This window comes from Orycteropus afer, unplaced genomic scaffold, assembly GCF_000298275.1.
Source record: "Orycteropus afer afer isolate SDZICR_OR568_19922 unplaced genomic scaffold, OryAfe1.0 scaffold00030, whole genome shotgun sequence".
In the NCBI taxonomy this organism is placed as follows: Eukaryota; Metazoa; Chordata; class Mammalia; order Tubulidentata; family Orycteropodidae; genus Orycteropus; species Orycteropus afer.
This window is the reverse complement of record NW_006921617.1, coordinates 8,787,332-8,808,552: the sequence shown is the minus strand read 5'-3', so window position 1 is coordinate 8,808,552 and position 21,221 is coordinate 8,787,332. Positions and strand designations below refer to the sequence as shown.

Sequence of the window (21,221 nt, the reverse complement as noted above, 5' to 3'; positions counted from 1 at the left end):
AACAACAACAACATGCCTATATATAAAGGAAATAGTGTTTGTCTTGGAATGGTAGGATCAATAGTAATGTTTTTACCTTATTTTTCTGATTTTTTCCAAATTTGCTATAATTCACCTATTTTTTACAATTAAAAGTAAATGTGGTTTAAAATATATGCATTTACACAAAAATGTGGACTATTACTGGTTACTGAGAACAAGAGTGAAAGCATCTTTATGGCATGTCTAGGAAATTTTAAAGGAGGGGTCAAGCTTAGAGTGCTGCTGTGATGAAATTATTTTTCAAAGGGAAATTGAAGGATATTTCTGTTAAAAAAATAAAAGAATAGCACGGAAAAAAAGTGTAGAAATGAAGAGTAAGGAATGCCCATGGATGACTGGTAGGCTTTTCTGACTGTAGCTGAGAACCTCACAATTCAATTGCCATGTGCAGCAGCTGACCATCTAGTTCCACTAACATCATGTACGTGTTTTGTCACAGAATCTGTCACACCGACTTGTAATTTGTCTGCCTCCCCCATGGTGTTAAACTACAGGGTGGCAGGGATTTTTGTCTTAGTATCTTAGTATCTCCTAGACCTGACACAAGGCCATGGGATACACTGGATGCTCAAAGGCGCCCCAGGAATGTTTGGTGAATGTTCTTGAAGAACACTGGAAGAAACTTTAACAGTTGTACAGGAGGGTGTCAAAAGAATAGAAGCTTTAACAGTATTAAACCCATTGCTGTCGAGTCAATACCAACTCACAGCAACTGTTCAGAACAGAATTTAACTGAACACATAGGGTTTCCAAGGCTACAGTCTTTACGGAAACAGACTGCCACCTCTTTCTGCCACAGAATGGCTGATAGGTATGAAATGCCAGTATTTCAGTTAGCAGACGAGTGCTTACTCACTGTGCTACCAGGGCTCCTCCACTAACTATTAGGAAGTTTTAATTTGATAAGAATGGTATCTAGAAGCCACTATCTAGTTCTAGAGGGAAAATTTAAATAATCAGACTGATTCCTTAGGAAGATGACCTTTTATAGTGATGAGTCTTTTAGAGAGAAGAAAATAAATACATAATAAAGCAGAATTATCATCAGGAATCCAGAAATGAAATTCCTGCAGCAAGCCTGCTGGGAGGTGAGACAGGTGCCTGAGCAATGGCATAGGGAAGGGAGGAAAGGGAAGAGTCAGGGATGTTGGATAGATCTGTGAGCAAAATTTCCCCAGACCAGCTTTTCTGAAAATGATGCTATAAACTAGGTGAAGAATAAGTTTAATAACAATACCTTCTTTGGTTATTTTCTGATTTCAGACTGTATAAACCAAGAACCCAAAGATGGTGAGCCTGGAGAAGCATGTGATGGTGAGGAAAGAAAGCCCCCCTCTCCTTTCCAAGCCATGGGCTTTAGTTTAAAATACATGAGCAATCTGAAGAGACAGGCAGTTCCCAGGCTGAGAAAGCAGTGGTGGCAGGAAATGGGAAGAAGTATGTTTATGGGTCAGGTGTGGGTCAGATAGGGTAAGGGTCAAAATCCAGCTTCTGTCAACTACTAGATGTATGACTTTGAGCAAGTGACCTTACTTCTCCAAGCCTCAGTTTTATAATCTGTGCAATGGATATAACTATACTTACTTCAGAGGGTTATTGGGAAAATGCGTGTGAATTTTGTATCACAATGCTTGGTAAATAGCAAGTACTAAATAAAAGCTATTTATTATTAAATGTTCCCCACATACAATATAAGCAATGAGTTGCATAGAATCACCATTTCTTATAAAAATGCTCCCTGTCTAGGGATCTCCTCTTTCCGATTCTGTAGGATAGTGATTTTTGCCTGTGATTATCTCTGTGCGTATCAGCTAGTCTGTACAGCCCTTGTGCTCTGTTTGCATTCTTGTGGCTCCAGCCTGCAGCACATTTGCCTTTGATTGTGGCCCCTACAGATTGTGACAGCTGTGTGATGACGCTCCTGAATGACCTGGCCACGATGGGCGATGAGCTCCGCCTGCTCAAGTCACAGCTACAGAGCATGAGTGCCAGTGCTGGGGCTCTGGAGCAGATGAGGCACCTGGAGACCCAGACCAAGGACCTGAGGGTAAGTACCCTGTGGGTTCAGCTTGGTACTTGGCCCAGAGGATGTGCTTCAAGAAGACATGCTGCCTGGATGACTACTCCTCAAACAGGGAAGAGGGAGAGAGGTTGGGCTTTCTCCTTCTGATCCAAATGCAGATTAGTTTTCACTAGCAGAGATTACTAAATTCACGCTTCTAAGTAAACCGTCTTTACTTACTGATCGCTTCTGGGCCAATTTTTCTCAGAGAGCCCTTAGCTTAGTATCTTTCACACAGAAAAGGCTCTCAACAACAGGTTTTTGTAGAGTTGGTATTAATTTTTAGTGAAATAGTGGATAGGCTTTTTCAGTGAAACCATTTAGGTTTGGGATTTTCTTTGTTTAAAGGTTTTTGTTTTGTCTTGATTTTTTTTTTTTTTCCCAAAACCTGCGAATTACAATTTTAAAAATTAGATAGATGACTGGTTTACCTTTTTTTTCCCCTTTGAATGATATTTTGTGGTTTGTGTCTTTCAGATAATTTGTTCAATTCATCTAAATTGTCAAATGTTTTGACATTAATTGTTCATATTGTTGCCTTATTATCCTTTTAACATCTGTAGGATCTGTAGTGATGCCCTCTTGTTTAATTCCTGATATTGATAATTTGTGCCTTCTCTCTTTTTTTTTTTTTTTTCTTGAAAATTCTGGCCAAGAACTTTTGGTTTCATTGATTTTCTTCATTGCTTTTCTGTTTTCAATTCCATTGATTTCTGTTCTTACTCTTATTTTTTCTCTATTCTGCTTTCTTTGGTTTTGATTTGCTTTTTGTTTTCTAGTTTCTTAAGACAAAAGCCTATTTTATTGATTCAAAACCTTTACTGTTTTCTAAGATAAGTAATTTAATGTTATGAAGTTGACCCTAAGCACTGCATTAGCTTTGTAAGTGAGGGTAAATACCTTGTTGGTTCCACAAATTTTGAAATGTTCTGTTTTCATTTTCATTCAGTTAAAAATATTTTCCAATTTCCCTTGGAATGTATCTTTGACCCATGAGTTATTTACAAGTGTGTTGTTTAATTTACAAATTGGAGATTTCCCAAATATCTTTCTATTACTGATCTCTAATTTAACTCCAATGTGGTTAGAAAATATACTTTATATGATTTCAGTTCTTTAAAATGGATTGAGATTTGTTTTCTTTCCCCATGTATGGTTTATTTTGGTGAATATCCCGTGTACACTAGGAAACAAGGTGGCCATGAAGGCATCCTGAGAAGTAATAGGGACTAAAGTGCCCCCAAGTGGCCAGAATCAGGTTCCCTAAGGGAAACAGAGTCTCCTCTATCATGAATGGAAGCTGAAAAGCCAACTCTGAAACTGACCACTGTTCACTGTTGGGCAATGACTATATGAAAACTCAGAAAAGCTAGAGGAAGCAGTCATAGCCTAGATCTGTGATATCCTCAACATCAACATAGTATATGAATGCTAAGTTGCCAATGTAAGACCTGTTCCTGAACTGAAGGACTTGGGGTTGGAGGATGACTATACAGAGCACACGGAGAGCAGAAACTTCTGACTCAGAATAAAACTACAAGTATTTTAATAGACAAATAACAATAAGAAGATATCCAACAGAAGCAACAATCAAGAGATCAGTTCACTTTAGACAAAATCAAAGTGGTAGGAAAATCTGAAGATTTCTGTGATGAATAACATCCAATAGAAGGAACAATAAATTGTTGTTGTTGTTGTTGTTGTTATGTGCCGTCGAGTCAGACCCAACTCATAGCGACCCCTCCTTGGGTTTCCGAGGCAGTATCCTTATGGAAGTAGATTGCCCAACCTTCCTTCTGAGGAGTGGCTGGTGGGTTTGAACCACCAGCCTTTTGGTCAGCAGTCAAGTGCCTTAGGCACTACGCTACCAGAGCTCCTAACGATAAATTAGGAAATACCAAAAACAAACAAAACAGCCCACCAGGAATCAAACAAGAATAGGTATATATGAAAATAGCCAATTAAAAGTGAAAGAAACGAAAATATACACTCATTAAAGTAAAAGATTTCAGTAGATAAGCCTTAGACTAGACACAGTGAAAAAGGCTTTCGGAAATGTTTAATGGTGCTTTTGGGATAACAGCTTAATTCAAAACCTGTTAGTGGCTATAGGTGAATAGACGTAGCAAAACAATGATTCTAGAAAAATGACTCTCTTCCATTCCATTAGGACCTCTGGTGTGCGGTAGTTAAAGCATTTGGCTGCTAACCAAAAGGTCAGTGGTTCAAACCCACCAGCTATTCTGTGGGAGAAAGAGGAGGCAGTCTGCTTCTATAAAGATTTACAGCCTTGGAAACCCTGTGGGGCAGTTCTGCTCTGCCCTGTAGGGTTGCTACGAGTTGTAATCAACTTCATAGCAGTGGGTTTGCTTTGGTTTGGTCCATCCCATCAGGGTAATTTTAGTCTATAATTTACAGGCTTAATATAAAGAAGAGAGAGGAAAAAAAAAAAAAAAAGAAGCCTTTATCTTTTAAGAGATGAAGAAGCCACTTTAGTTATTTTATTTTCATCAATTTAACCCTGCATGTCTTGTGAACTCTGGTGGCATAGTGCCTAAGGCATTTGACTGCTAACCAGATGGCTGGCAGTTCAAACCCACCAGCCACTCCTCGGAAGGAAGGTTGGGCAATCTACTTCTGTAGTGATATTGCCTCAGAAACCCAAGCAGGGGTCACTATGAGTCAGATCTGACTCCATGGCAGTGAGTTTGGTTTGGTTTTGGTTTTGTCTTCAAAGAAGGGAAGGGAACTAACATTTTTGTACTCCTACTACATGCCTTGCGCTGTGCTAAGTGTTCAACTTAAACCTCACAATATCCCTATGAGGAAAATATGTTATTTTCATTTAAAAGGCATGGAGAAGCTAGATAACTTGTCCAAAATTGTACAGCTAGTGTATGGCAGTTCTAGAAGAATTAGAACCAAGATCAAATTCTGAAGACTGTGGTTTACCCACTGTTCCACATAATGGTAAGCCTCAGGTTTCCCATAGTAGAATAAAAATAAAAATAACATTTTGCCATAATACATACACACTGTGAATATTCAGTAGCAAAAAGTATGAAAAGAGAGCTAACTCTTGTTTTTGTTTTTGGCTTTCAAGAACAAAAGTTTATTTTCTCACAGTTTTGGAGATTAGAAGTTTGAATTCAGGGTGGTGGCAGGGCTGTTCTTTCTTTGCAGGCTCCAGGGAGAAATCTTTCCTATTCTTCTCCAACTTTTCTTGCCCCGGGTGTTTATTGGTGGTTTCTTGGCTTATAGAGGGATCCTCACATTCTGTTATCCCCTGTGGATGTGTCCCTGTTTCATAATCTATTCTTCCCTTTTATAAAACACTATTCAGAAGGTATTAGGATTAGGGCCCACTCTACCAGCTTCAAAGGAAGACGCTCTTTTCCCAAATGAGGCCACATTCACAGTTACAGGGGTTAGTACTTCAACATTTCTTTTGGACATCTTGTGAGAACTAACATTTTTCAATGCTCCTGTTTACATAACATTTCATATTAGCTCATTAATCATCAGAAACAACTTTAGCTTAATACTATAATCTGCAGTTTATTGATGAAAGAGTTAAGCTTCAGGAAGGTTCAGCCCGTAAGTGGTATACCAAGAGTTTAGACATAAATCTTTTTATCTGTAAAGCCTATGTTCCTTTACTCAACACTGGCTCTGAAATATGAACCTAAGTAGTAGTACTGCTTTTCCTTGTAAATTTCTCAAAGTAATAATGCATTTTTCCAATAAATCAAAACAATAATTACTGTAGATATTAGGTAGTGCAAAGTCACTTTCCAAAAGTAAAGAGGCATTTGGACAGGGGACCTGGATTTTGGTCCTAAATCAATCACTGATCAACATTTGACCATAGACAAGTACCTCAACTTCTTTCGGCTTCTGTTGTCTCATTTGTAGAATGAGGCTATTCAGTTAAATAAGCTTTGAGCTCTGCACAAAGGAGCTCTGGTGGCATAGGGCCTACAGCATTTGAGTGCTAACCAGAAGGTTGGCTGTTCAGAACCACCAGCCACTCCACAGAAGGGAGACTAGGCAATCTACTTCTGTAAAGATTTACCACCTTAGAAACCCAAAGGGGGTCATTGCAATGAGTTGGAATCAACTCGATGGCAGTGAGTGTAGTTTTTTTGAGCTCCCCTCAAGTTCTAAAATTCTTTGAATGTATTGGTCCCTTCAATAAAGGAGCCATTCTCACTGCTTTCAGTATTATTAAATACAAGGTTTTGTTTTGTTTTTAAAAAAAAAAAAAAAAACTGAGATTATAGAATCTGGAAATTAATACTTCAGTTAAGTAGTATCACCCTCATTTCTATAAAGTTCGGTCACTAAAACTATCTCTTGTTTCTTCAATTTTTAAAAATTTGCTTTATTTTAGAGCCATACCACAATTTACATTGGAAAGTAAATTCTTCATGTGTTGTTGTTGTTAGGTGCTGTCAAGTCATCTCCAGTTCGTAGCAACCCTGTGTGCAACAGAAGAGAACACTGCCCAGTCCTGTGCCAGCCTCACAACCTTTGCTATATGATTCTTCACGTAGCCTATGTCAAAGAACCACTTTTAAAAATTTTTTATTTAACACTGGTCTTACTAAATGGATCATCTCATATTATTATCAGGTTTTATAGTACTGTTGGGACTTATAATTTCTATTCAAAAGTGATATTAACTTTGTATTTTATTCAGAATCAGTTGCTCAACTACCGTTCTGCCATTTCAAATCATGGATCAAAAGTGGGTGGCCTGGAAGAAGAACTGAGTAATTTGAATCGTGAATTTGACACTCTGCAAGAAAAGGTAATATGTTAGGTCGATTATCTTAAATCTGTTTTCCAAAACATTTATTACTTTTTCCCTGTAAACTGAATTGTTGCTGATAAGTTTATTTCTTATGCAGGTTCAAAGTAACTCCAGAAAAGCACAGACATTATATAACAATGTTGATCGGACAGCCCAAAGTGCAAAAGAGCTGGACACAAAGATTAAAAACATCATCAGGAATGTGCACAGTAAGAACTACTCAGTCCAATTAGTACTTTTCAATACATGGCCTTTGTTGTATACTGAAAATTTCCTTTTAAGAGTTCAATATTGTGAGAAAGAAAGGTTCTGTGTTGAGACTAAATAAGTAATGCGAACCCTCTATAAGGGTCTCTAACTTTTTTTTTTCCTGTAGTGAGCTGGAGCCCGGATTTCCTAGTTTAATAAACTGTTCAACGTTTTCTAGTTCTTTTGAAGCAGATGTCTGGGACAGGTGGAGAAATAAACAACCTGCCTTCCGGAGATTTTTCCAGAGAGTTGGCGGAAGCAGAACGCATGATGAGGGAAATGCGGAACCGAAACTTTGGAAAGAATTTGAGAGAAGCTGAAACTGAAAGAAGGGAGGCTCAACTCCGTAAGGACTTTCCCAGAGTCTTACATCCATTTTGTTCTAAGGAGACTGAAATACGATATGCAAAGTAGAATTCCCCATTACAGGTGGAAGGCCTCACGTCCCTGTAGATAGCTACTATAGTATCACAGTAATATATATACTGGGGTCTAGTGAAAAAAGATATCCTCGCAGAAGACCAAGAGTCCTTTATCTAAGTTATCAAAAGGTCATAGAATATAATATCTTACTATCAACCAAAAAAAGTGCTGCTTCTCTTAAAAGTTGGCTTTTGATACCTAATTTTCCTTTTTAACTGCATGTTCATTGTTTTAACTTTCTTTCAACTCTTCCCAACTTTCTCATTATATCTTTTTTAAGCATTGGATTTTTAAATCAAAAACTGGTATTACCACTATTATTACAAAAACAAAAAATGGATATACTAGAAATTGACTATATTGAACGGTTTTGACAAGAAAAATGCCCCATTAGCTCAGAGTTTTGAAAAATAGGAGTTTGGTGCCTATTTTTTTCAAATACTGATACTTACTTTCCAGTAAAACGATAGATCAGTGATGATTATACAGATAGAATCAGTTTTCTTTTAACCTTTTTATTATTTATATTTAATATTGATCTTGGCTTTTAGTTATAAGAAGAGAAAATTAGTAGTGGAAGGAGCATGTTTTTTATACTCTGGCAGATCTCATTTAATTCCCAAACCTGACCAGTCATATCCCTTTGGGTAGATCACCTAATTTTTCTCGGCCTCCATTTCCTTATGGGGCACACGAGGATGTTAATTACTACCTTGATAGGGTTAAATGAGTGTTCAGCAAGGCAGGGTCTACAACACACACACAGGTGCTGGGTAAACATTCGTTTCCCTTCCCATTCCCTCACAAGTTCAAGGAAACCCATGAAACTAGTAGTGACTGAATTCTCCCTCTACAGTCTATAAATTAGCTTCAATATATTCGTCTCTTAAATGGAACACATAAAATGGTGTGTTGCAGTGCTGACACGGATAAAGACCTGGCTGGAAAACAACCAGGTGGAAAACAGTGGACTTGTCAGGAGTATACAGGATTCTTTAAATGAATACGAAGCCAAAGTCAGTGATCTTCGTGGGGCACTACAGGAGGCAGCTGCCCAAGCAAAGCAGGCCACTGGCCTCAACCAAGACAATGAGAGATCTTTGGAAGCCATCAAGGTGAGTTTACAATTCAAGTCCATATGCTTCATTAATGATAAGAGTGAGGCAGCAAGCCACTTTATTTTGACTTAGCATCACCAGGGCCCCTGGTGGTACACATGGTTATAGTTGTTGTTGTTGTTGTTGTTAACTGTTTTGAGTCAGTCCCCAGCTCTTGGTGATCGCATGGACAGCAGAAGTGCTGCCTGACCTGCATCATCTTCATGATGGGTTGTGGGTAAGACTGTTGTCATCCATAGAGTTTTCATTGGCTCATGTTGTCATCCATAGAGTTTTCATTGGCTCATGTTGTCATCCATAGAGTTTTCATTGGCTCATGTTGTCATCCATAGAGTTTTCATTGGCTGATTTTTGGGCCTTTCTTACCAGTCTGTCTTGGTCTGGGAGTTTCACTGAAACCTGTTCAGCATCCTAGCCACGCGCAAGCTGCCTCTCACAGATGGATGGTGACATCACTTGACACTACCACATTTTTACATGAATAACCCTTATACTTTACCATTTTTGCAAACCACGTAGCCCCATCTTGCAGTAGTTTTCTGTGTGTGCTCTGCACGTTATATGCATGGGCATATTATTTATGTGGGCATGTTATCTGTGGGGAAAAATATAGTGATCCAACAGAATGAGACACTAAATGTAAAAGCAAAGTTGTTTCTATTCCTCATCTACTGATAAGGATTCTGGACTTAAACCACAGAGAAACATGCTTTCCCCTAACCCCTAGCTCAGAGTATTAGCAGACTAATGTAGCCAAGTCGATGAAAAATTAAACTAATCATAATTAACAAAAAGTGTATGTTATGTATATTTAAATAACTTAGCTTATGTGTCAAATGTGTAAACATCATTATCATAATCACAAGTAAATTCATTGTAAACCATTACCCACTTTATAGGAGACAAATTAAAGTACAGGTTGTATACAGAAGCCTCAAGACAGAATTTGGAGCTGGGATTCTGTAGCATGTATTTTTAATGGTGAACCTCATATGCTAGAACAACAAAAATTGTGAGGGGTTAGGAAATGACAGAAGGTGCCCTGGTAACACAAATGGTTCAGCACTTGGTTGCTGACTGAAAGGTTAGTGGTTGGAACCCATCTAATAGCTCCTGACAAGAAAGACCCAGTGATATGTCCCCATAAAGACTGCAGCCAAAGACTATGGCCCTTAGTCACTTTTCAAGCCTGGAACTGAACCCACCCCTATGGCTCAACTTTAAGCCAAACAACATTGTTGTTGTTGTTTTGTGCCATCAAGTCAGACTCGACTCATAGCGACCCCTCCTTAGGTTTCCGAGGCAGTATCACTATAGAAGTAGATTGCCCAACCTTCCAAGGAGTGCCTGGTGTGTTTGAACTGCCAGCCTTCTGGTTAGCCATCAAGTGCCTTAGGCACTATGCTACCAGAGCTCCCCACCAAAATTACAATTTAAAAAATTTTAATAACAAAATAAAAAGAGTATAGCCTAGAAAACCCTATGGGACAGTTCTGCTCTGTTGCCATGAGTCAGAACCAACCTGATGACACCTAATAACAATAACAACAGGAAATGACAGTAAAACAAAATAGAATAACATAGGACTGACCCCAATAAGGAATAATTTGGTAAAATAAAATAAAGAAGATCTTAGCAGATGACTGTATGCTTACCTCCCAAACCTTCATTAGGTAGGGACACCTTCATTAGGCTTCTAGAAGTCACTGGTTATACCAAGGAAAGGGAGCAGGACCCAATTTTATGACTCCTTGAACTTTGGCAGCCTTCTAGCCTAGCATTATCACTCAGATCCTTTATCTTCTCTCATTGAAGTTATCAACAGGGCCTCATTAAAATTGACACGTAGCATGTACTGAAGGTTGGTGCTAGTATAGTTAGTTAAATTTCCTCATTCTATTTCATAAACTAAAGCTAGAAAATATATTCACATCATTGGCCAAGTTGAGCTCGAGTTTAGACACCACCAACAGTAATGGTGGTTTTGTTGGCATATAGTTTAAGCAAACAATGGCAACACTCCTACACTGCAAAGACAACAGATTTCCCATCACTTTGTGGTTATGTAGACAACCTCTAAGGAGCTCTGTTGGTGTAGTAAGAGTCTGGTGGCACAGTGGGTAAGGCATTTGGCTGCTAACCGGAAGGTGGGTGATTCAAACCCACCAGCTTCTCTGTGGGAGGAAGATGAGACAATCTACTTTCATAAAGATTTACAGCCTTGGAAACCCTATGAGATTCTCTATGAGTTGGAATTGATTTGATGGCATTGGGTTTGGTTTGGTTGGTGGTGTTGTGGTTAAAGCATTTGATTGCTAACCAGAAGGTTGGCAGTTCAAACCCACGAGCTACACTGCATATGAAAGATGAGGCAATCTGCTTCTGTAAAGATTTACAGCTTGGAAACCCTGTGGGGCAGTTCTACTCTGTCCTATAGGGTCACTTGAGTTGGAATCAACTCGATAGTGGTGGGTTTTGTCGACCATCTTTAAGTGAGCACATTCATGAAAACATTCTAGCTGTAAAATAATTAATATGCTTCTGGTCGATAAATGTGTCTGTGTCTCTTGATAGTGTATCATGCAACTCAAATACATATTCTTTGTATTCCCTCCAGAGACAAGTTAAAGAAATAAATTCCCTACAGAATGATCTCACCAAGTCTCTCACCACGGCAGGTGCTTCCTTGCAGCAAACCAACATCAAACTGCAGCTGATGGAGGAAAGCCAGGAGGTAGACAAGACACTTGGAAGACACATTTCAGTTATATTACAGTGAAGCTATGATATGGGCTGACCTCTCTTTTCTTTTTTTTAACCCTACATCTCTTAAGTGGAAGGAAATAGACCAAAATGCTAATAGTGGTTCTCGCTTAGAGGAGGGGTGTGAAATGAGCTATTTTCTTTATGTCTAGCTGTCTTCTCTAATTTGTCTGCAATAAGAAAATTCTACTTTTACAATAACAAAAAATCATGATGCTATTTCAAAAATATCAGGCATGTCTTTGTTAACAGAAGACATTGAGGACTGCTAAAAGATTTACAAAATTTCTTAGCAGTTCAATGGGCAAGTTTTGAAAGTATCATTTATAATGTTTATTTCTAAATCAGAAAAAAAGGTGCTTTGATTTAGTACAACTTTAATGATAATAGTGTGTGTCTGCAAAACTTATCAAAGTGGGTACCTACCATCAAGAAATTGTTCAGAATGCCTCTAAGACTTGAGGGAGCATTTTGAATGTCACTATCAGAAGCAACCAAGGAGCTCTGGTGGCATAGTGCCTAAGGCACTTGACTGCTAACCAGAAGGTTGGTGGTTCAAACCCACCAGCCACTCCATGGGAGGAGGAGTGGGAAATCTACTTTCATAAAGATTTACCACCTTGGAAACCCAAAGGGGGTCACTATGAGTTGGAATCGACTCAATGGCATTGAGTTTGGTTTTGGTTTTTATCAGAAGCAACCAAGGATTAATTGGTCTGGTAAATGGGCTTAAAAAGCATAATTTCTCTTTGCTGTCTCCTGGAAATATGTCATCTATGACAGTGTTTAAGAAGATTGTATACATAGTCTTTTCTTAAATTTATACTGTCTTGGTTTACTTGGGGGAAACAACAGAAATATGAAAAATTAACTGCCAATTTAAATGGAGCAAGAAAAGAATTAAGTGACAAAGTGGCAGAACTTTCGCGATCTGCCAGTAAAGAATCGCTGGTGGTGGAGGCAGAGAAGCACGCACAGTCTTTACAGGAGCTGGCAAAGCAACTGGAAGAGTGAGTAGATGGCCACAGGGATGGGCTGCTTGTACCTGGCATTGTCCTGAGCCATGTGTGAAATCCCTCCCTTTTGCTAGCTGGGTCTCCAGTACAGGGTGGAGGGATGGGGGAGCAAGGCTGAGCCCACCATAGGAATCAGGACACCAGTCAAAATCAGACCAGCAGCAAGAGAGCTCATTTCAGCTGTGTCCATTGGGGCAGGCAGAACTGCTCAGTTCACCACCTCAGGTCTCAGTTTGCCAAAACGAGAAGACTTAGGTGGTCTGGGCTGAAGAAGGCAGGGGCAGGCTGCTGGAGGACTTAACCCATACCATCTTCCAGGATCAAGAGAAACACCAGCGGGGATGAGCTAGTGCGCTGTGCAGTGGATGCTGCTACCGCCTATGAGAACATCATCAATGCCATCAAAGCAGCTGAGGACGCAGCCAACAAGGCCATGAGTGCATCCGAGTCTGCTCTCCAGGTGGGCCCCTGAATTCCTGGAAGATGGCACATTTTCTTATCTTTTTTCAGTGTGTACTGAGGAATATAAAAATGCATTTTTTTTTATCAGACTTTGTTGTATAGAATGGAATTGAACTTGCACTAGGTATGGGTCATTTCTGTATTTACTTGGCTATTTGAGATATGTTGTTGGTTGCTGTCGAGTCACTTTCAATTCATGATGACCCCATGTGTATCAACAGTGGAACTACTCCCTAAGGTTTTCAAGGCTGTGACCTTTGGAAGCAGGTCAGTGAGACTTTTTCAAAGCATCTCTGGATGGGTTTGAATCACCAACTTTTTGGCTAGTAGTGGAGCGCTTAACTATTTGCACTACTCAAGGACTTTCTTTGATGTGCATAGCACAGTTTAAAAGGCTGTTTTGTGAAACCAGCCAGAAATAACACTGATGATCAATATTAAACCAAAATAAATATAATATTCTGTTTCTATCAGGTATACTTTTATACTGTGACTCAATATTAATAAGGCACTCTGATGGTGTAGTGGGTAAGGCATTTTTCTGCTAACCAGAAGGTCAGTGGTTTGAAACCACCAGTTGCTCCAGAGGTAGAAGATGGAGTAATCTACTTCTGTAAAGATTTACAGCCTTGGAAACCCTGCGGGGGTTGCTGTGAGTTGGAATTGACTCAATGGCAGTAGGTTTTTTTTTTTTTTTTTTATGTATTAATTTTACCAAAAGAGAGAAATTTTTGTAAACAATCTGATAAATATATTCTCACATTTGGTCTTGTACCTGGCCACATCTGTTAAGTCCTTTGACATCTTTTATGTACCTTATACTATTTGTATATTTGAATATAAAAAACAAAAATGCTAACTATCAAAGAGTTGGGAGGCGGAAACTGAAGACTTTTATCTTAAAAGCCTGAAAGCACCTAAGTTCTTTCTTTGTTATTGTAGGGGATCTTGTACAAGTACCAGTGAGCAACTGAGGCTGGTAAGAAGAGACAGATTTAAGTCATATAAGGTGGAGTATAAGTTAGGGAGTAGGCAGGACTTATGGTTGCAGAAGTTATGAAGCTCCAGCCCATTATGACCAAGATAGGCCAGGCAGTCCCCTTTTCTGGATGCTCTGAAAGAGGACAGATTATTGGCTGCTTTTCTGATCTGAACACGGTCCTGGCCAGTGGCCAGAAATCAGTGACTTTAAACAAGGAAGTACTTCAAAATGAAAACTGATCATGAAGGTGTCACATAGTTTGCCAGCATTACTCACCAGAGATGGGGCCACCTCTCCAAGCCAAATATGTCTGCCTAGAGCTCTAATTGTATCTTAGGGAACAGTCTTTTTCTAACCTAGGATGGGATGAAAAATCTTACTCCGTATTTCCTAAAATATTCTATATGTTTAAGATTGATAAATGCCTTGCTTTCAGACAGTAATAAAGGAAAATCTTCCTGGGAAAGCCAAAACCCTGAGTTCCAACAGTGATAAACTACTAAAGGAAGCCAAGATAACACGGACAAAGTTACAGCAAGGTATGAAGGTAGGGTGGGGGGGAGCTTGACAATGACCTAGGGGACAAGGAGGGACAGCTCTAGAAACAATGCTCTTTTTGAATCCCAGTGTCAAGACAGATGGATACTTTTTAAATCCATGTTTTATTTTATAGATTTGATATTTCCACTTAACATTCTAAATATCCCTCATTCAACATATACTAAATTAGCTGGAATCTTACATGTATAACTTAATCTTGAGAACGATAGGTCTGTTTTGATTTGGCCATGATGAAGCTATTTTAATTTACTCCACGTATGACCCTGGCTTTGAGCACCCATACAACACTGGGACATGTGTGATGCTGTATTCCTATTTAAGGCCAAGATCATTAGATTTGTTTCATTTTAGAACAACAACTTCAAAATTTCCCAAGCCCCAAAATCTTAGCAACTAAAAATCATTATCTCTGTGAAGCATGAGAATTTTTAAAACATTAATTTTTATTATTGGAAAATTTTCATATATTTTACTTAATAAAGCTTAAGCTTTTAAATTTTAAAATTAAGTTGTCTTAAAGAGAACTGAGGAGCTCTGGTAGCATAGTGCCTAAGGCACTTAACTACTAACCAGAAGGCTGGAGGTTGAAACCCACCAGCCACTCCTCAGAAGGAAGGTTGGGCAATCTGCTTCCATGGTGATACCGCCTCGGAAACCCAAGGAGAGGTCGCTATGGGTCAGCTCTGACTCCATGGCAATGGTTGTATTTGTTTTTTGACCTTCTACAACAACGAACTAATACTGTATTTGTCCTTCTGTGATTGACTTATTTCACTCAGCATAATGCCCTCCAAGTTCATCCATATTATGTGGTGTTTTGCAGACTCTACATTATTCTTTAGTGCTGCAAAGCATTGCATTATGTGTATGTACCATAGTTTGGTCATCCACTCTTCTGCTATAAATCTTAGGGATAAGTCCCTTGCCAGATATGTAATTATCAGCAAATATGAATTTGTTGCTGTCATTTTTGTTATGTGCTTTTTCATGGTGTTGATTTCTTTGTTCCATATAATTTTCTATGCTGAGTTCATTTTGTTTATGAATCATGTTATCACTTACTTCGTTGCTATTGTTTTAGTATTTGCTAAATATTTATGCTGGTCTTCTTTTTTGATGTGAAGGTTTATCATTTTTCTTTGAGGTTACCCTGTGATTTATAGTTTTCTTCCCAAGTTTATAACAGTCCATTCTATCTTGTAGTTGTCTTGATTTCCCATCTAGAAGTTCTGTAATGACACAGTTTTTTCACTCTTTTTGGTTTGTGTCCTCATTTGTCAATTGATGTCTCTGGTTCCGTTTACAATCTTGTAGGCTTATTTACTTTGGATACTTCCATAGCTGGGTTGGTTTCTGGATTACACCATCATGTGTGTTAATGGTGAGCTGTTGTGGGCTGTTGTTGCTTCTCTGTCCAAAGGATTCCCTTTAGCATCTCTTGTAAGGTTGGTCTGGTTTTAACAAATTCCCTTAATTTCTGCTTATCTGGAAATGTCCTAATTTCACCATCATATTTGAGGGACAATTTTGCTAGGTACATAATTCTTGGTTGGAAATTTTTCTCTTTCAGGGTTTTATATATACCATTCCATTGTCTTCTAGCCTGCATGGTTTCTGTTGAGAAATCCGAGCTTAATCTTATTGGTTGCCCCTTGTAGGTAACTTTTTGTTTTTCCCGTGCTGCTCTCATGATTCTTTGTCTTTGGTTTTGGTAAGTTTGATAATGATTTGTCTGGGTGATTTTCTTTTGGGGTCTATCCTGTTTGGGGTTCGTTGGACTTCCTGAATGGATATATTCTTATCTTTCATCATACCAGGAAAATTCTTTTCCAACAAATCTTCAACAGTTTTCTTTGTGGTTTTATTTGTCCCTTCCTGTTCTGGAATTCTGATTACAAGTCGGTTGTTCCTTTTGATGGTATCCCACATGAACCTTAGGCTTTCTTCATTTTGTTTTGATCTTTTTTCTGATTGATCCCTTTCCATAGAAGTGTTCAGGTATTTGCCTTCATTCTCCCTAATTCTGCCTTTCATTGATTCAATTCTGCTCTTTTGCCCATTCAATGTCTTATCTATTTCTGAAATTTTTGTATTAATCTTCTGGATTTCTATCTGTATATTTTGTATCATTTCTAATTTTTCATTTATTTTGTCATTTTTTCTTATATTGTCTTTCACAATTGTTCTAGGGTTTTCTCTGTGTTTTCGTTGATCTGTCTCTCAATTTGTTGAAGATACCTAAATATAGTTCTTTTTAATTCCTTATCAGGGAGTTCCAATGCTGCATCTTCCTCCAGGATGTGTTTTGGGTCTGTATCCTGGTCCCTTGTTTCTCCTGCTTTATCTTGCTTCTTTGTGTGGACTGTGATGCTCTGTTGTTTCCGAGGCATTGTGACGTTTTTGTGTTTATATGTAATTGGTGATTGTATGTTGGAGTAACTTTCCCACGATTTTCATTTTCTGTTTTGTTTGTATGTTATTTACATAAGCAGGGTACTGTGCTCCTCTATTTGCTAGTTGACAGCACTTATACACTCACCAACTGTCTCCTTTCCTGTTGTCTGCCTCTCGTATGTCCCTGCTGACCTTGGTAAACAGAGCCTAGTCTTAGGTCCCTGGAATCCAAATGAGAATGCTATTACCTTAAAATCCAAAATGGTTGCCACTTGTAAAGATTCAAAATGGCTACACCCTCAGTCACTTTAAATATCCAAAATGGCCATCGCTTGTAAACATTCAAAATGGCTGCACCCTCAGTCACTTTAAATATCCAAAGTGGCTGCCATGTGTAAACAACCAAATAATGGCTGCACCCTCCAGACAGCAGAAAGTCAACAGCTCAGGTTGTCTCCCTCCTTGCTATTACCCTTCCTAGTCATAGGCCACCAGCACAGTCATCCCTGTAGCCTTTGGTGACCAGGGTTGATCTTTAGGTCAATTCTCAGGCCCCAACACCACTTGGAAATATTCTGGCTGTTGGTCCCATCAGAGTAGCTGACAATCTGCAGCTCTAACCATCTCCATACTCACTGTTTTCATTCAGGTTTTTCCACTAGTTGGTACCTAATCCATTTCTGCATAGTTCCTTTCAAAGCTTAGGGTTCCAGAATTATTTTCTGTATCTCTGTCAATTGGATTTTGTTTTCTTTGTTGAAGAGGGCCTGTGTCACTTGTCTGCCAATTCCTCCATCTTACCAGGGCATAGAGTTTTCAATGGCCGATTTTCTGGAAGTAGATTGCCAAGATTTTCTTCCAAAGTACCGCTGGGTAGACTCAAACCTCCAAACTTTTGGTTAGTAGCTGGGTCCATTAACCATTTGCACCACCCAGAAACAGAGTTAGGATGCTAACTTTGTTATTTAAACCACAATTTAGGCCATAACTTAAATAATTTATCACAAATATGGACTTACAGCATTTGCTGCCATTTTTCATGACCAGAAGGTGGCAATATGATCAGCTAGGAATGTGTGCTAGGGCCTTTCCTTCATTGAATGTCTGCATCAATTTGGAAATGAACAGAAATCAATAATGCCTGCTTTATATGTGGATGAGCCTCTCTCTTTTCTTGTATTCTCACTGAAGAGGCATCCTTTCTGCATTGTTTATTCATTTGTTCATTCACTATTTCATGCCTTCATTCATTCAACAAATATGCACTAATATTCAACCCTACTAATGCCAGACAGAGGAGCTCTCGTAGCATAGTGGCTAAGACACTTGACTGCTAACCAGAAGGCTGGAGGTTCAAACCCACCAGCCACTCCTTGGAAGGAAGATGGGTCAATCTACTTCCGTAGTGATACTGCCTTGGAAACCCAAGGAGGGGTCGCTATGAGTCGGGTCCGACTCGACGGCACATAACAACAACAACAACAATGCCAGACAGGAGCCCTAGTGGCACAATGGTTAAGTGCTTGGCTGCTAATGAAAGGTCAGTGGTTTGAACTGACTAGCTGCTCCAAGGGAGAAAAGACTTGATGACCTGTTCCTATAAAGATTACAGTGTAGAAAGTCCTATGGGGCAGTTCTGCTGTGTCACATGGGGTCTCTATGAGTTGGAATCTACTCAATGGCACACAATAACAACTGTGCCAGACACCACACTACATGCTGGAACACCATACGGAATAAGACTGACCTATCCCCTTCCTTACTCAGCACAGAGTAGACGCCAAGCCCTCCCCTAAGTTATTTAGCCTCTCCCTTTCTTTGTACATATTTTCAAGGAGCCTGATTCAACACGAGTATGGTGGTCCTCCAGCCTCTGTACTTGGAGGGCCCTGGAGATGTGGGTATGGACACACCACAGTAGGCATCTCTTGGATAACGATCAAGATGCAAGTCTGTGCAATGCTGTGCAGACTCTGGCTATTTCAGAGGCCACAGATACCAATGAAGGATCAGAGTTCACAGAGTAGTCATGTCTTCACATGCTTTATTTTATTTTAGAAATCAGTCCATCTCTCAACAACCTGAAGGAAACCCTGCATATTGCAACTGTTCAGAAAGAGCAGATAGAGACCAACCTCACTACTGTTCGTGATGATCTTCGTGGGATACAGAGAGGTCAGTATCTTCAAGGTCCTTATACTTGCTTCTTTTGTTGAAGATCTTAGATATGTATACCTCTTTTTTTTTTTTTGTATGCATAGGTGACATCAGTGGTATGATCAATAGAGCTAAGAGCATGGTCCAAAATGCCAATGACATCACAAGTGAGGTTCTGGATGGGCTCAGCCCCATTCAGACTGATGTAGAAAGAATTAAGGATACTTATGGGAGCACACAGAGTGAAGACTTCAACAAGGCTCTGACTGATGCGGATAACTCAGGTATCAGGCATTCTTGGGCCAGAATGTATTATCCATTTATTCACTCCATTGTTAAGGGTTTTGAGTCCATCTTTGTTCTTTCCTGGTAAAGTCTGATCACAGAAATTAAGACATTAGACATTAGTTTTACATAGTAAATTCAAAGAGTGATTGTATTCTGTTAGTTAAATTAGACCAAATAGGATTTTTTTTTTTAGTGTACTGACAATGCTATTGATTTACCCCTTATAAACCAGTTGCCATCAAGTCTATTGTAACTCATGATGACCCATGTGAGTCACCTTGCTACCTAGGGTTTTCAGTGGCTGAGTTTTGATTACCAGGTCTTTCTTCCAAGGTATCTCGGGGTGGACTTGAACCCTCAATCTTTTAGTTAGCACCTGAGCACATTAATAGTTTGCACTACCCAGTGGAAGTGGAAGTCCATGAATCACAAAGTATTGAATTATGATTGATATTAAGTATCAGAAACAAAGTCGTTGTTTTTTTTTCCTACTAGTGGTTAAGAAAGAGGATTTGATACCTAGATTGCAGAATAAAATCCATGACACATTTAGAAAGAATATTACCTTATTCTGATCCATCCTGTCCAACAACTGGGGCTCACACATACCACTTAACAATTTCTACTAGTAAGAACATCTATAACCTTTTTTCAACTCACAGTTATAAATTCCTGTTTTTTTAATCTCACCAACAGTAATGAAATTAACCAACAAACTTCCCAATCTTCTGAGCAAGATTGAAAGTATCAACCAACAGCTGTTGCCACTGGGAAACATCTCTGATAATGTAGACCGCATCCGAGAACTAATTCAGCAGGCCAGAGATGCTGCAAATAAGGTGGGTGTCCCTGCATGGTCAAGATTAGTTCTTTGATAAGTTACCACATTTATCAAGAAAGGAAGGCATTTATTGACTCAAAAATCAGTTGTCTTTCTTGCTATTATTCTTTGATTACTTGGATCTTGATTTCCTCCTGTCATCCTTCAAAGGTGCATATCACCTTAATCCTCTAAATTACCGGTATGTCAGGGACCTGGAGTGGTTTCCTCCCCACTAAGTTTTCACAACCATGAGGAAGGACTTTGCTTTAGGCAAAATAAATCGTAATTGCAAGTTCAAGTGAGGGTTTTGTGAGCAAAACATACTAATAGGATACTGCACAAGGTCTACTTTCTTATTGTAACTTGAAAAGTATAGAATCCACCTTTATTGGGAATGGAGGAATGGTTCTGACAAACCTGGGCAATGTTCTGAACATAGGATTACAGCAATTTTCCATCATTGGAGCACTGATTCATCAACCTTCCTAATTTTAAACTCACACCATTTACTTGAATTCCTGAACTCTTTTCTTACAATTTATTTTGTATTAAAATAATGTAAATGAACTTCTTGTATTTCCTGATGGTTCTAGTACAGCCTCCTGCAAGAAGTTTGGAGAGCCAAGTCAGGCTTCACTGCTCTGTAGCGTAGGCTACATATGACTTCTTTTGAGCCTCAGAATCCTTACTTTCTGCCAGAAAGGAAAAATACTCCCAAAAAACTTTAACAGGAAACAAAGAACACAGGCAGAGTTTGGAAGAAACCACCTGCTTCACACCCATATTGTTGTTAGGTACCATCAAGTCAGTTCCTCCTCATGGGACCCTGTGTACAACGGAATGAAACACTGCCCAGTCCTGTGCCATCCTCACAATTGTTGCTATGTTTAAGCCCATTGTTACAGGTACTATGTCAGTTCATTGTTGAGGGTCTGTCTTCTTTTTTGCTGACTGTCTACTTTACCAAGCATGACGTCCTTCTCAAGGACTGGTCACTACTGATAATATGTAGAAAGTACATGAGATACAGTCTCGCCATCCTCCCTTCTTCTTTTTTTTTTTTTT

At 39.1% G+C, this 21,221-nt stretch overlaps 1 protein-coding gene across 1 annotated transcript in view; it reads left to right on the top strand.

Annotated features, from left to right (window-relative positions):
- LAMA3 (laminin subunit alpha 3) overlaps positions 1-21,221 on the top strand; it is a 434,613-nt gene that overhangs the window by 349,847 nt on the left and 63,545 nt on the right. Inside the window, exons 43-55 of the mRNA XM_042780249.1 lie at positions 1,306-1,356; positions 1,938-2,089; positions 6,807-6,917; positions 7,018-7,129; positions 7,348-7,515; positions 8,511-8,707; positions 11,328-11,444; positions 12,329-12,483; positions 12,808-12,949; positions 14,370-14,472; positions 18,947-19,063; positions 19,150-19,329; positions 20,030-20,172. Coding sequence (XP_042636183.1) covers positions 1,306-1,356; positions 1,938-2,089; positions 6,807-6,917; positions 7,018-7,129; positions 7,348-7,515; positions 8,511-8,707; positions 11,328-11,444; positions 12,329-12,483; positions 12,808-12,949; positions 14,370-14,472; positions 18,947-19,063; positions 19,150-19,329; positions 20,030-20,172 — 1,748 coding nt within the window. The remainder of the gene's footprint in view (positions 1-1,305; positions 1,357-1,937; positions 2,090-6,806; positions 6,918-7,017; positions 7,130-7,347; positions 7,516-8,510; positions 8,708-11,327; positions 11,445-12,328; positions 12,484-12,807; positions 12,950-14,369; positions 14,473-18,946; positions 19,064-19,149; positions 19,330-20,029; positions 20,173-21,221) is intronic.